This window comes from Buceros rhinoceros, unplaced genomic scaffold (assembly GCF_000710305.1).
Source record: "Buceros rhinoceros silvestris isolate BGI_N320 unplaced genomic scaffold, ASM71030v1 scaffold8712, whole genome shotgun sequence".
NCBI lineage: Eukaryota > Metazoa > Chordata > Aves > Bucerotiformes > Bucerotidae > Buceros > Buceros rhinoceros.
The window spans coordinates 32,717-43,129 of record NW_010400633.1 but is presented as its reverse complement, the minus strand read 5'-3'; the positions used below and the strand labels follow the sequence as shown (position 1 = coordinate 43,129).

At 54.0% G+C, this 10,413-nt stretch overlaps 1 protein-coding gene across 1 annotated transcript in view; it reads left to right on the top strand.

The window, feature by feature from the left end:
* Window positions 1-10,413, top strand: part of PKD1 (polycystic kidney disease 1 (autosomal dominant)) — a gene marked incomplete at both ends in the record, with an annotated part of 51,034 nt that overhangs the window by 8,259 nt on the left and 32,362 nt on the right. The window contains 8 exons of the mRNA XM_010131951.1: window positions 1,236-1,450; window positions 2,453-2,565; window positions 2,646-2,772; window positions 3,707-3,984; window positions 4,475-5,224; window positions 6,617-6,748; window positions 9,276-9,451; window positions 9,888-10,021. Coding sequence (XP_010130253.1) covers window positions 1,236-1,450; window positions 2,453-2,565; window positions 2,646-2,772; window positions 3,707-3,984; window positions 4,475-5,224; window positions 6,617-6,748; window positions 9,276-9,451; window positions 9,888-10,021 — 1,925 coding nt within the window. The remainder of the gene's footprint in view (window positions 1-1,235; window positions 1,451-2,452; window positions 2,566-2,645; window positions 2,773-3,706; window positions 3,985-4,474; window positions 5,225-6,616; window positions 6,749-9,275; window positions 9,452-9,887; window positions 10,022-10,413) is intronic.

Sequence of the window (10,413 nt, the reverse complement as noted above, 5' to 3'; positions counted from 1 at the left end):
CTGCCGCCCCCCCGTGGGCCGCGGCTGCCGGTGACTCGGCCCCCCACGGCCACTGCCTTGCAGTGCTGGCTGAGCTGCTGCTGATCCCCCAGCAGAGAACAGGCACTCCCGTTCCTGGCACCATCCGAGGATTAATCCTGCACTGGTGCTGCTTGCAGTGGAGAATTGACTTGTGGCAAATTCCCCGGATCTGCAAGAATAAAGCAAAAGATGCAGCTTTTTAGATGGTTTGGTCTGACGGTACCATTCCTCTGAAGTCGTGATTCAGTAGGGGCTTAAAAGCATCTGTGGGGGTCACTCAAACCACAGAGCAGGTCACCTGGACAGCCTGCTCTCCTGAGAGAGCCCTCAGGCTCGAGTCAGCCGGTTGACACTGTAGTTTGCGGGTAATCCCACGTCCCTCTGTTGTCTGGGGCTTATTCCACCACAAAGAGCTGCTCTCGGCCGCCCCTCCAGCCCTGCGCGTGGCCGCCGGCCCTCCGTGCCGCCAGGAGGGGAGGCCGGGCAGCGTGGGGGTTAGTTAGTAAACATCCTGATACGAAGGAGCAAGTCCAGCCTGGGGAAGGAGAAGACGTGCTGTTGGAGGGAGTCCTGGGCATTTCTGAAGACAGCAAACTCCCGTGGTTCTCCTCTCCTGCCCGTGTTCCGTTACCCTCTCTGGTATTTGTGCTGAACCAGTTGTGGCAGGTGTGACTTGGCGCTCACCAGTATGTCATGAGCTCTGTGGTGCTGATGGAGCCTTTAACTGGCTCCTCTTGTAGCCTGAGTGAGAGGATTTGGGTCTTGGAGTAACTCGAGCTGTGGGGTAGCAATCACCGGGGGCTGCTGCAGCCGCACACAGGGGTGCCCTGAGCTGCTTCCCTCTCCCACACTGCTGCCCTGCGGTGCTGGCATCAATTGCTCTGACCAGATCCTTCTGGCTCGGCTGTCCCCTCAGTTTGCTGAAGGACTGGTGGCTTTCTGTAGCGCTTAGGTCAGAGGTTTGAAGGGCGGGTGGATAGCAGGATGGCGTGATGGGAAAGAGCTGTTACTGAAGAGGCAGGTTCTGGTGGTGGAATGGATACTGACATCCTTTGGTAACTAAAAGGCTCTGTTAAATGCTGCCAGTGACACCCAGATGAAGCTGCTATTGTTAAGATTATTATTTTTGTAGATAGCCATAGATGGCACCTGTCCCACATCTTTCTAATACTCATAATTTCCTGACATCTCCTTCCCTGTATTTCTTTTTACAGAAGCCTCGATGTCTGGATTGGATTCAACGATTTTGCAAGCACTGGAGCGCAGCAAAGAGGTGAAGGGTTTAACCTGGAGAGCTGTCAGAACTGGCTGCCAGGAGAACCTGACCCGTCACATGCGGACCACTGCGTCCGAATGGGTCCAACGGGCCAGTGCAACACCGACCTGTGCATGGCCAAGCACAGCTACGTCTGCGAGTACAAGCCACCAGGTGGGCTCTGCTTCTCCCCTGTTTTCTGCTGCTTCGTGGGCTGATGGGTGTCCTGCTCGCTGCCATGCGCTGGGGAAAAAAGGGGCTTGGGGGGCGTCACCCAGAGCATCACCCCTGAGCAGGTGGGGCTGACCATAACCGTGCTGTTCCCAACAGCCTGACGGATAAACCACCGGGAGGATTTGGCCCCCTCTGATCTTTGCCAGCAGCGAAGCTCTGAGGCAGGGCTTTGGAAATGGCTTTTCTCTCTTACCTGAGCAGCCTCTGCTGCTGCCGGGGTCTGAGGCCGTGGTGCTGCCTTGGTGGCTCTTGCTGTCCTTTCGCAGACTCCTTTTTGGGAGCTGTTGGGGTCTTATCGGACTATAGAGCCTTGGAGATCTTGAGGTGAGCTTACCCGTGGTGTGTGCTGTGGGGGCTTGTGTTTATGCAATCTCCCAAAGCAGTGTAGGGAGTAAGAAGGAGAAGCAGAAAGGGCATGAAATACGGGAAAAGATGTAGGTGAAAGGGAAAAGCCATCGCCAGCAAAAGAGCCCACTTGTCCTGGGAGGGGGGACAGCATCAGCTGGTCGTGCTCCGTCCCCAGAGCCTGACCTGGCTGTGAGTGAGCCAGAGGCGTTGCGGCTGGTAGAAAGCAGCTGGTCCTGGCTCCACTTCCCATGAAGTCCAGGGGCACAGGAAGGATGGGGAGCACATCTCCTGCTCAAAAATTCAAAGTAAATCATGGGGAGAAGGGAGAAGTATTTGCAGGGGTCCTAGAAGTCAAAATTGCTGAGAACTGCAAAAGCCAACATGGTGAGGAAAGATGAAAGCACCTGTAAGAAGGAGGAGGAAACTACAGGATTAGAGCAGCTGCTTCTGCAGTAAAGCTGGAGATTCCCGAGTGGCCCCAGCTCTGCTGCAGCCTTGCTGTGTGGTGTGAGCACACAGGGGCAGGGCGGGGGGAGCAGCCCCAGGCCTTGCCGAGTCTCATGGGCTTCGTCCGTGTATTTCCGTTGTAAACAGGAGTTCTCTTAAACGCCGAAAACTTCTTTGTGGGAGACCCTGTGTTTGACGCACACGAGGCTGTGAAAGCCATAACGGAAGATGCGGCGCCAGCTCCATGGCAAGCTGTGGAGGTGAGGAGGGGTTGCTCATCCTGCTGCCACGGGGGGAGCCCGGGGAGATACCGCAGGTGAGAGCCTGGTGTGTTTTGCAGGTGATGGTGTTCCCTGAACTGGCAGTCAGGCACGAGGGGTATTTGACTGCTCTGGAGTTTGTGACGCAGCAGCTGCATCAACCCGTTCGAGTGAGCTTCCAGGTGCACAGACCGATCGATGGAGAAGGTGAGACACGAGGCATCGTCTCTAACACTGTGGTGTTGTTGGAGCTGACACCATCAAGGCCACGCCAGATGGAGCGAGTGTGGCCTTGTGGCCCCTCTCTTCAGAGCTGAGGCTTTGAAGCCTTAATGCTCAGAGATTTGGTTCCTGTTTTTTGTGGAGCCTGAAGTGCAACATCTGCAGGTGTGGTTGGACAGCCTGAGGTGGCCTCGGGGATGTGGTTGTTCTGGGGAAATTAAGAGGGGGGAGAAATCTGTCTGAGAGCATGAAGAAAGTGTGAGCAGAAGGAACACGCGGAAGGGAATTAATCTTCTGAGCGTTGCTTTTATACTGTGGGAAGCCATGACGTGTCAAACGGGAATGTGTTCTGGTCCGCTGGGCCCCACAGGTTAACAGGGAAGAACGTTTTCCTGAGCCCATGTCTTCCTGATGGATGAGATAATCTAATAATCCCTTTACTCCTCGTACAACAGCTCTATAGTCACACTTTGGCAACAGTTAGTTCTGCAGCAGAGCATTTGCTGTAGCCATAGGGTTGGCTGGGTACGAAAGGATATTTTTGACACTGAAAAGCTGATACTTCGACGTGGAAACATGAACTTAGAGAAGTTGCTTAATGCGTTTTCAGTGTCAAAGCCAGCTCTGCTTTTGCTCAGACTCCTTTCGCTTGAATGTGGATTTCTCAGGCTGCAAATTGGTGTGTCCTCACTGGAAAAGAGACTGACCTTGTCTTTAATGCTTGCTGTGAAATTTTCCAGTAACACAGGGCACTTGTCTTACGTAGCAGCAGGATGTGGTGCAGCTGTGGCTTTTGCTAAGCGTGGTGTCGTTGTTGGTCAAAGTGGAAGAAAATAGTGAATTTGGCGCAAAGGAGCAGTGTGCTAAAGGTGTTACTTGTCAGAAAGGTGATCGTTGCTTTCTCTGTCACTTCTTCCAGACTACCAGGAGGGAAAAAATGCTACAGAACCATTCCGCTCTGCTCGGGATGATGGGAACTGGACGTTACTTGAATGTCCTCCTGGCTTCCAGTGGTGTCACTTGACTGGTTTGTGCTCGTCACCAAACAACTGCTGCAACGCGACCGAGTGTGCCAATAGTTCTCTTGCCAGCAGCCCTGCCCCCGTTCCCCTTCAGCACAACGAGAGCCAACTCGGCTATGAACTCATCAAGGAATTTCTCTTCACGATACCAGCTGGCCCCTCTTCCCAGTACCGGGTCAGTGTTTATGAGCTGCTGGGAGCAGTGCGTAGGTGGGGCGGTTTCCTCCTGAGTGCTCTGGGTAAATAAAGAGTCGTTCCCAGTTTGCAGGTGGAGGTACTGAAGTCTGTGCAAATGAAGTGACTTGCTCAGTGTCACAAACTCCACCGCTTTCCATCTTCCCTGTTCTAAGCCCTGAGCTCCCTGCAGTAACCAGTTGTGACAGCGTGGCTGGTCCAAAGGTTCTGCAGGTGTCCTGGGCTGTTCCACTGGAACACTGTTGTGCAGAGGAGACAGGGCGTGAAGCTGACTGGTCTGTTAGCACATTCGATGGGGAGTGGCCAAGGGGAGCGGAGTGGTGAAGTGTCCCCACATGCTGGGTTTGCATCTGCGGCTTTTTGGTTGGTTCCACTTGGCAGTAACTCCAGCCATGTTGCCCAGGCAAGAACTGGGTGCTGAGTGCTCTTAACTTGTGGCATTAATCCCAAAATGTCACCTCTCTCTGCAGGTCACTTTCAGAAAAGAAAATATTTTTGTCAGGGCTGAGGATATCTTCAGTATCCAGCACAACGGAGTCTTGGGCTCGCTCCTCCAGTGCCAACCAAGTACCACCTCCCCTTACAGAACCAACGTCTTAAGCATGAACTCTTCTGAGTGGGCACTGGGCCTGCCTGACGCCTTCATCGGTGCCTCCTGGATGAATGACACCGTTTGCTCTCTCCGACTTCGCTACGCTGAGGAGCAGCTGGTCCCGGTGATCAGCCCCCACAACGCGGGGCTGGGGCATCCAGGTCGCTACACGGTCAGAGCCAGCGTGGACAATGGCGTCTTTAGCACCAACCTGTCCTGCAGCTTCTGGGTGGCTTCCCGGGTGTCAGGCCTGCGTGTCATCCACCCCGCTCCTCAGGGCAGCAGAGTCTACCTACCATCCAACCGCACTACCCTGGTCGTCAAGCTCTCCTCGGGGGTAAACGCGACGATCAGCTGGCTGGGGGACAACCGCACCTTCCCCTTTGAGGGGTCCTGCCCAGCGGCTGTGGCACTGCTGACGGCAGACTGTGCCAGGGAGACCAACGACACCTGGTTTGCTGTGGTCAGCCTGAGCGGCCTCAGGGAGGGGCTAAGCACCCATGTGCTTGTTGCGGAGAACACCGTGAGCTCCCAGAACATCACCATCATGGTGAAAGTGGAGGAGCCCATCCGTGGGCTGCGGGCCACCCCTGACCCTGAGAGCAGAGTCCTGATGAACACGCGAGTGGTGAGTGATCGCTGATGCTTTTAATTTGTGGGTAGTGTTTTCACCGCTGACAGGGTGGGTTTGGCTGACGCGGATTTGGCTCTGCACTGGTCGGGTGGAGCACTGCTTGCTGGGAGTGCTGGTGCCAGAGCTGCTGCAGATGCAGGCGTGTGGCAGAAGGTGCTGGTGCTCTCCAGCAGGAGGGCAGCTTAGCTGTACCCTCACTTTTATTCTCTCAGAGGTAAGGCAGCACCTCCTATGAGGGGGATGCTCGCCTTCCAGTTCTGCAGAAAACTGGAGGCATTATGAAAGGCCAATACTTACCTTCTTTTGAAGGTGTTCAGATTTGCTCTACTAAATCCTGAAATCACTTACTGCCCTGTACTGGGCACTGAGGCGGCTGCACCTTGATTCCTGGGGTCAGTTCTGGCCCCTCACTGCTAGAAGGACATTGAGGGGCTGGAGTGTGTCCAGAGCAGGGCAGCGGAGCTGGGGCAGGGTCTGGAGCACAATGCACTGAGGAGAGACTGAGGGACCTTGGGGGGGGTTGAGCCTGGAGGACCTTAAGCTGCCCAGGTCAGTGGTGGAGTCCCCATCCCTGGAGGGGTTTCCCAGCCGTGTGGAGGTGCTGCTGAGGGACAGGGGGCAGTGGGGACCTGGCAATGCTGGAGAACAGGGGGACTTGAGGAGCTGAAAGGGCTTTTCCACCCAAACAATTTGGTGATTCTGTGATCAGCTGGCTGAAACGATAAAAATGTTTCATCCATCCATCAAAGTCTTGGAGTTGCTCTGGTATTTGCAGTCTTTTTTCTTCTCCAGTCCCCTGTCCCCGTTGCTACAGCCGAGCCCTGGGAACCTGTGAAGAACTGCCCGTCGCTCTGTGCGAAACGCTCTGTTCAACCTCTGGCTGCTTACGGCAGAACCCTGTGCCTGCAATGCCTGTTGGTCTCACCCTTCCTGGCTGCCACGGTCTGCTCAGGAGGCACTGTAGGAGGAGGGGGCCCCCCGTCCAGTGCAGGTCAACCAGTGTAGGCTTCAGGTTGGGAACCATCAGTGGACGAGGGGCAGAGCCTCAGCTTACAGGTGTAGCTAAAGCTGAGCTGTTCCTGCAGAGATATCAGGAAGTTTTTTAGCTGGTGAGGCAGAGGCCTGATGGCCAGAGCAGAGCACTGGGGTGCGGGAGCAGGCATTGTGGGCTCTGCTCTCTCTCTGCTGCTGATTTGTGGAGTCCACCAGCAGCGAAGCCGCAGATGATCCTGCACCTCTGTGTCATGCTTGGAGGGTGCTGTCCTGCAGGTGTGTGATGCCTCCCAGCCTGGCTCTGCTCCCTCTCCAGTTCAGCTGGAGATCTGCTGGGAACTGCTGTGCATGCTTGTCTCTTGCACTGGTATAAAATGTTCTCGTGCCTTTCAGAGCTACATCCCTGTGATGGAGGCTGGGTCAGATGTGACTTTCCGATGGACAGTAGATGATAAGCCATCTTTCACTTTTTACAATGTTGTCTTCAATGTTATCTACCAAAGCCCGGCTGTGTACAAGCTTTCGGTAAGCCAAGGCCTTTCCCCTGATACCATTTCAGTCCTGGGTTCCCAGCTCATCCCACAAACGAAGCAGGGAGAGCAGCAGGGAGAGGAGGAGGCAGAGCTGGGTTAGGAGGTTTTCCTTGTGCTCCTGACAAGCTCATCTGCTATTTCTCACTGAGCTGCTCTTGCAAATGCAAATAGTTTCTTCTATTCTTCTCTTACAGCTGACTTCACTGACTTCCTTGTCTTCACTCTCTCCTCTTTTCTCCGCGTTCTCCATTCTGTTCACGGAGCATCTGTCCTTCTTTCTCCAGCATCCCACTGCCAGGTGCTCAGAACCTATGGGTTCAGAACCAGGCATAGGCAGGATGTGAACGTAAGGCTTTCACAGCCCGGACAGAGCTTCTGCCACAAGCTCTTCTGGTCTCTGTCCTGTTCTGTTTGTACTAGTGGAGACTGGAACGCTGCGCTTTGTTATGACCGCAGAGGGTAAGAGTGGAGAGTCTGGGCAGAGGGAGGTGTCTGTTGTGGAAGCGGAATTTATCTCTGGCCAGAACCATGCAGAGTCAGGCTCCCAGCTGCTCCATCTTTTTGCAGGGTAACTGATGGCTTCCTGGAGAGCCACCAGCCTGAGCTCTGGGGACACACGAGCACCCATTTGCTTGGTGCAGCACAGTGCTGAGTGACAGATTTGCTGGGTCTTCACCCGGACTGTCCGCACTGCGCTGACAGCCTGGGTTGCTTTTCTGTACGGAGCTGACAAGGTGGTGTCGGTCTGGGGTCCACTGGGTTCGGTGTAACAGACTTCTTCATCTCTTGGGGTGGAAGGTCTCTATTCAGCTGGATTTGAAGGATCCCTTGTGTCAGCAGCTCAGCTCTGCCACGGGTGAGGAGGTGCCAAGATGCTTCGTCATCAGGTGCCATGTCAGTGTTACATGCCCAGATAATCTTGAGGATCCTGCTCTACTTCTGTCACGTCTCTTCATCTCTTCCTGTTGATTCTCCCTTTCCCTCTTCTGCCCAAATTCACTCTCCCTCTCTGCGCCCACCACACCCAGGATGCTGGAGCTTGATCTGCTTGGTTTTATGTGTCTCCCATCCCCACTCTCTGCATGGAGCCACCCATCTGCCACTTGTCTTAGGAAAAGCAGGCTGTTGTGGGTGGCTGTCGTGCCCTTGGTGGCAGCAAGCACCTGGGCTCAGCAGGTGAAGACTGTGTGTGGCACATCGGACCAGGCAGAGGGGAACTGGCGAGTTCAGAGGCAGAGGAGTCTCAGGGTGGGAAGCTTGCCTTGCCCTCTTGCTCTAGTATCAGTTGTCGTGGATAAATGTACTTAACACAGTTTGATTTGACAGCAGCTCAGGACTTATTGCCGGTGTAAGGTAGATCAGAAGGGCTGGATTTTAGCAGTGCTTAATGAACTAGCAGGTGATTTAGCAAAGTCAAATTGACTTGATTAGAGATTCGAGAATGACAAGAATCACACCAAATTACTACAAGGTACCTTAAGTCAAAATAGATATGTACAAACCCAAGACATGCAGACATGCATACAGACAGACGGCTCCAGCGCCCACCCTTGGTGCACAGAGCAAAACACCTGAATAGGTCAAGAGTTGGGTGGAAGATGCCAACCTACAGTCAAAATTTCCCTCTTTGAGTTTAGTCAATATTCACCACGCATCAGCATTACTCAGCAGGCTGTGGTTGAGTCTCAAGGAGGTGGTTCTTGCCCAGGCCTTGCATCAGCCTTGCTGGCAGATGGTCCTGGGAAGTGTCCCAGCTCAGGGGAGATGCAGCTCGCTGTGATCCAGGAGAGCTCAAAGGGGCTTATTTTGGATCATTGTTTAGTGGGTGTGAGATAATTAGCCTCTGTCAGGTATTCTTCCACTTCAGCCTAACTCAAGTGATGTCATGTTTCAGTTTGTGCATGCCCAGAACTTGCTGGATCTTGGGGTCCTGGCATCCCCCATTTGGGCCACAACCAAGTACAAGTAACCTAGGTTGTAAGAAGGTCGGAGATGAAAAGGAGGGGAGTAGGAGCCAGGTGCACCAAGGGGGTGCCTCAACACTCTGGACCACTGCGGGAGGTGATTGTTGTTGTCCCCGGAGAGTAGGAGAAGCAGGAGCCAGAAGTGTTGGGGGAGCCTTAACGCTGTGGTCCACTGCCCTTTGCAGTCCCCATTTGGCTTTTCAGATGGATTGTTGTGTGACCCAGAGAGGGGAGTTGCACCCTGTGTTGAGTGGCCCATGAGTGTGTGTGGGGGGTAGAATTGTGTCACCACACCAGTCCTTCCTTGGACACACTTTAGTGGTGGAGATGTGGTGGTTCCAGCAAGAGTGGCATTGCTGGGTAGGTGCCCTTCCAGCCTACGCTGCTCTCCAGTGCCATTCAGGCTATTGCCCCTGTCCCCCAGGCAACTCGCCCCTGACCCGACATGCTCGCCTGCCTGGTGGGACCTCTTCAGACAGCGAAGCCCCACTCTCAGGAGAGGGCAGCACGGCAAGGTGATCCCAAACGCATTCTTTGTCCTACTGTCCTTCCCAGCTCACCGCCTCCAACCACGTCAGTAACTTTACAGTCAATTACAACGTCACGGTGGAGATGATGAATAAGATGAAGAACCTGACTGTGTTGGGTGTCCTGCCGGTCCTCCCGCAGAACAGCACCGTGGAGCTTACAGCGAGGGTTCAGGTTGATTCTGCTGTGGATGCGTTGTTCCTGTGAGTCCTTTGCAAGTTGCCCAAACTCAGGACCTTCCTGTGCGTAGCTTACCAGCCTCGCTGCTCCGCGTCTCTTCCCAGGGCCGGTGTCAAACGGCCCGTTTCTCAGCTGCTGTCTAGTTAATTTGAAATCCCTGCCAAGTGTGGTTCAGTCATGCTGGCTGGGACCTAGAGTTGAGGCTGAAAGACTTTTCTTGTAAAAGATTGCAACGTTGCTTTAGTGCTGGGTTCCTCCTCTTCTCAACAGGGCTCTACTCCTCTTGCAGCGACCGTTCTGCAGCACTGGGCACAGCCACTGCTTTGATCCCTGGCATTATGCTTCCTGTGTTTTCTCTGGACACTCCAGCCCAGAAGACAGCCCTAGGCCAGGCCAAGGTTCCTCTGGGATTTCCGTCATTCTGTTGTGCAGCATAACACGGTTTGTGTGTTTCTCCAGGTGGGACTTTGGAGATGGTGTCCAGGAGACATGCCTGTTCAAACCTCCCTACAACAAGTCTTTCCTTGTTCCTGATCCCGCTGTCCATGAGGTGGTGATTGAACACAATGTTTCCCACGTCTATCAAGACCCAGGTATGCTCAGGATGGTCCTTTTGGGGTAGAAGGAGTTCAGACATATAAAATAAAAAACTACTTGAAAGTCATTATGTCGTTCCCAAGTGAGCAGCCAGAGTGACTGGAAGCCGCCAGCCATTGCCATCCTCTGTATCTCTGTTCCTAGGAGATGTTTGTCCACACTGTAAGAAGCAGGTCCAGCACCCACAGTCCCCTTTTAGGGCAGTCACAGCAGACAGACGAGTGGCAGGAGAGCTCTGTGCTGATGGGAGCGGGGTTAGGGAGCCTTACTGTGAGCAGCGGGAAGGGTCTGTTGTGTGAGCGAACAGAACAAAGACTTCTCTCTGTCAGTCAGACTGGCTTCTTACTTGGTGTTTGGTCCTCACGGGCTTGACCCAGTTGTCATTCCT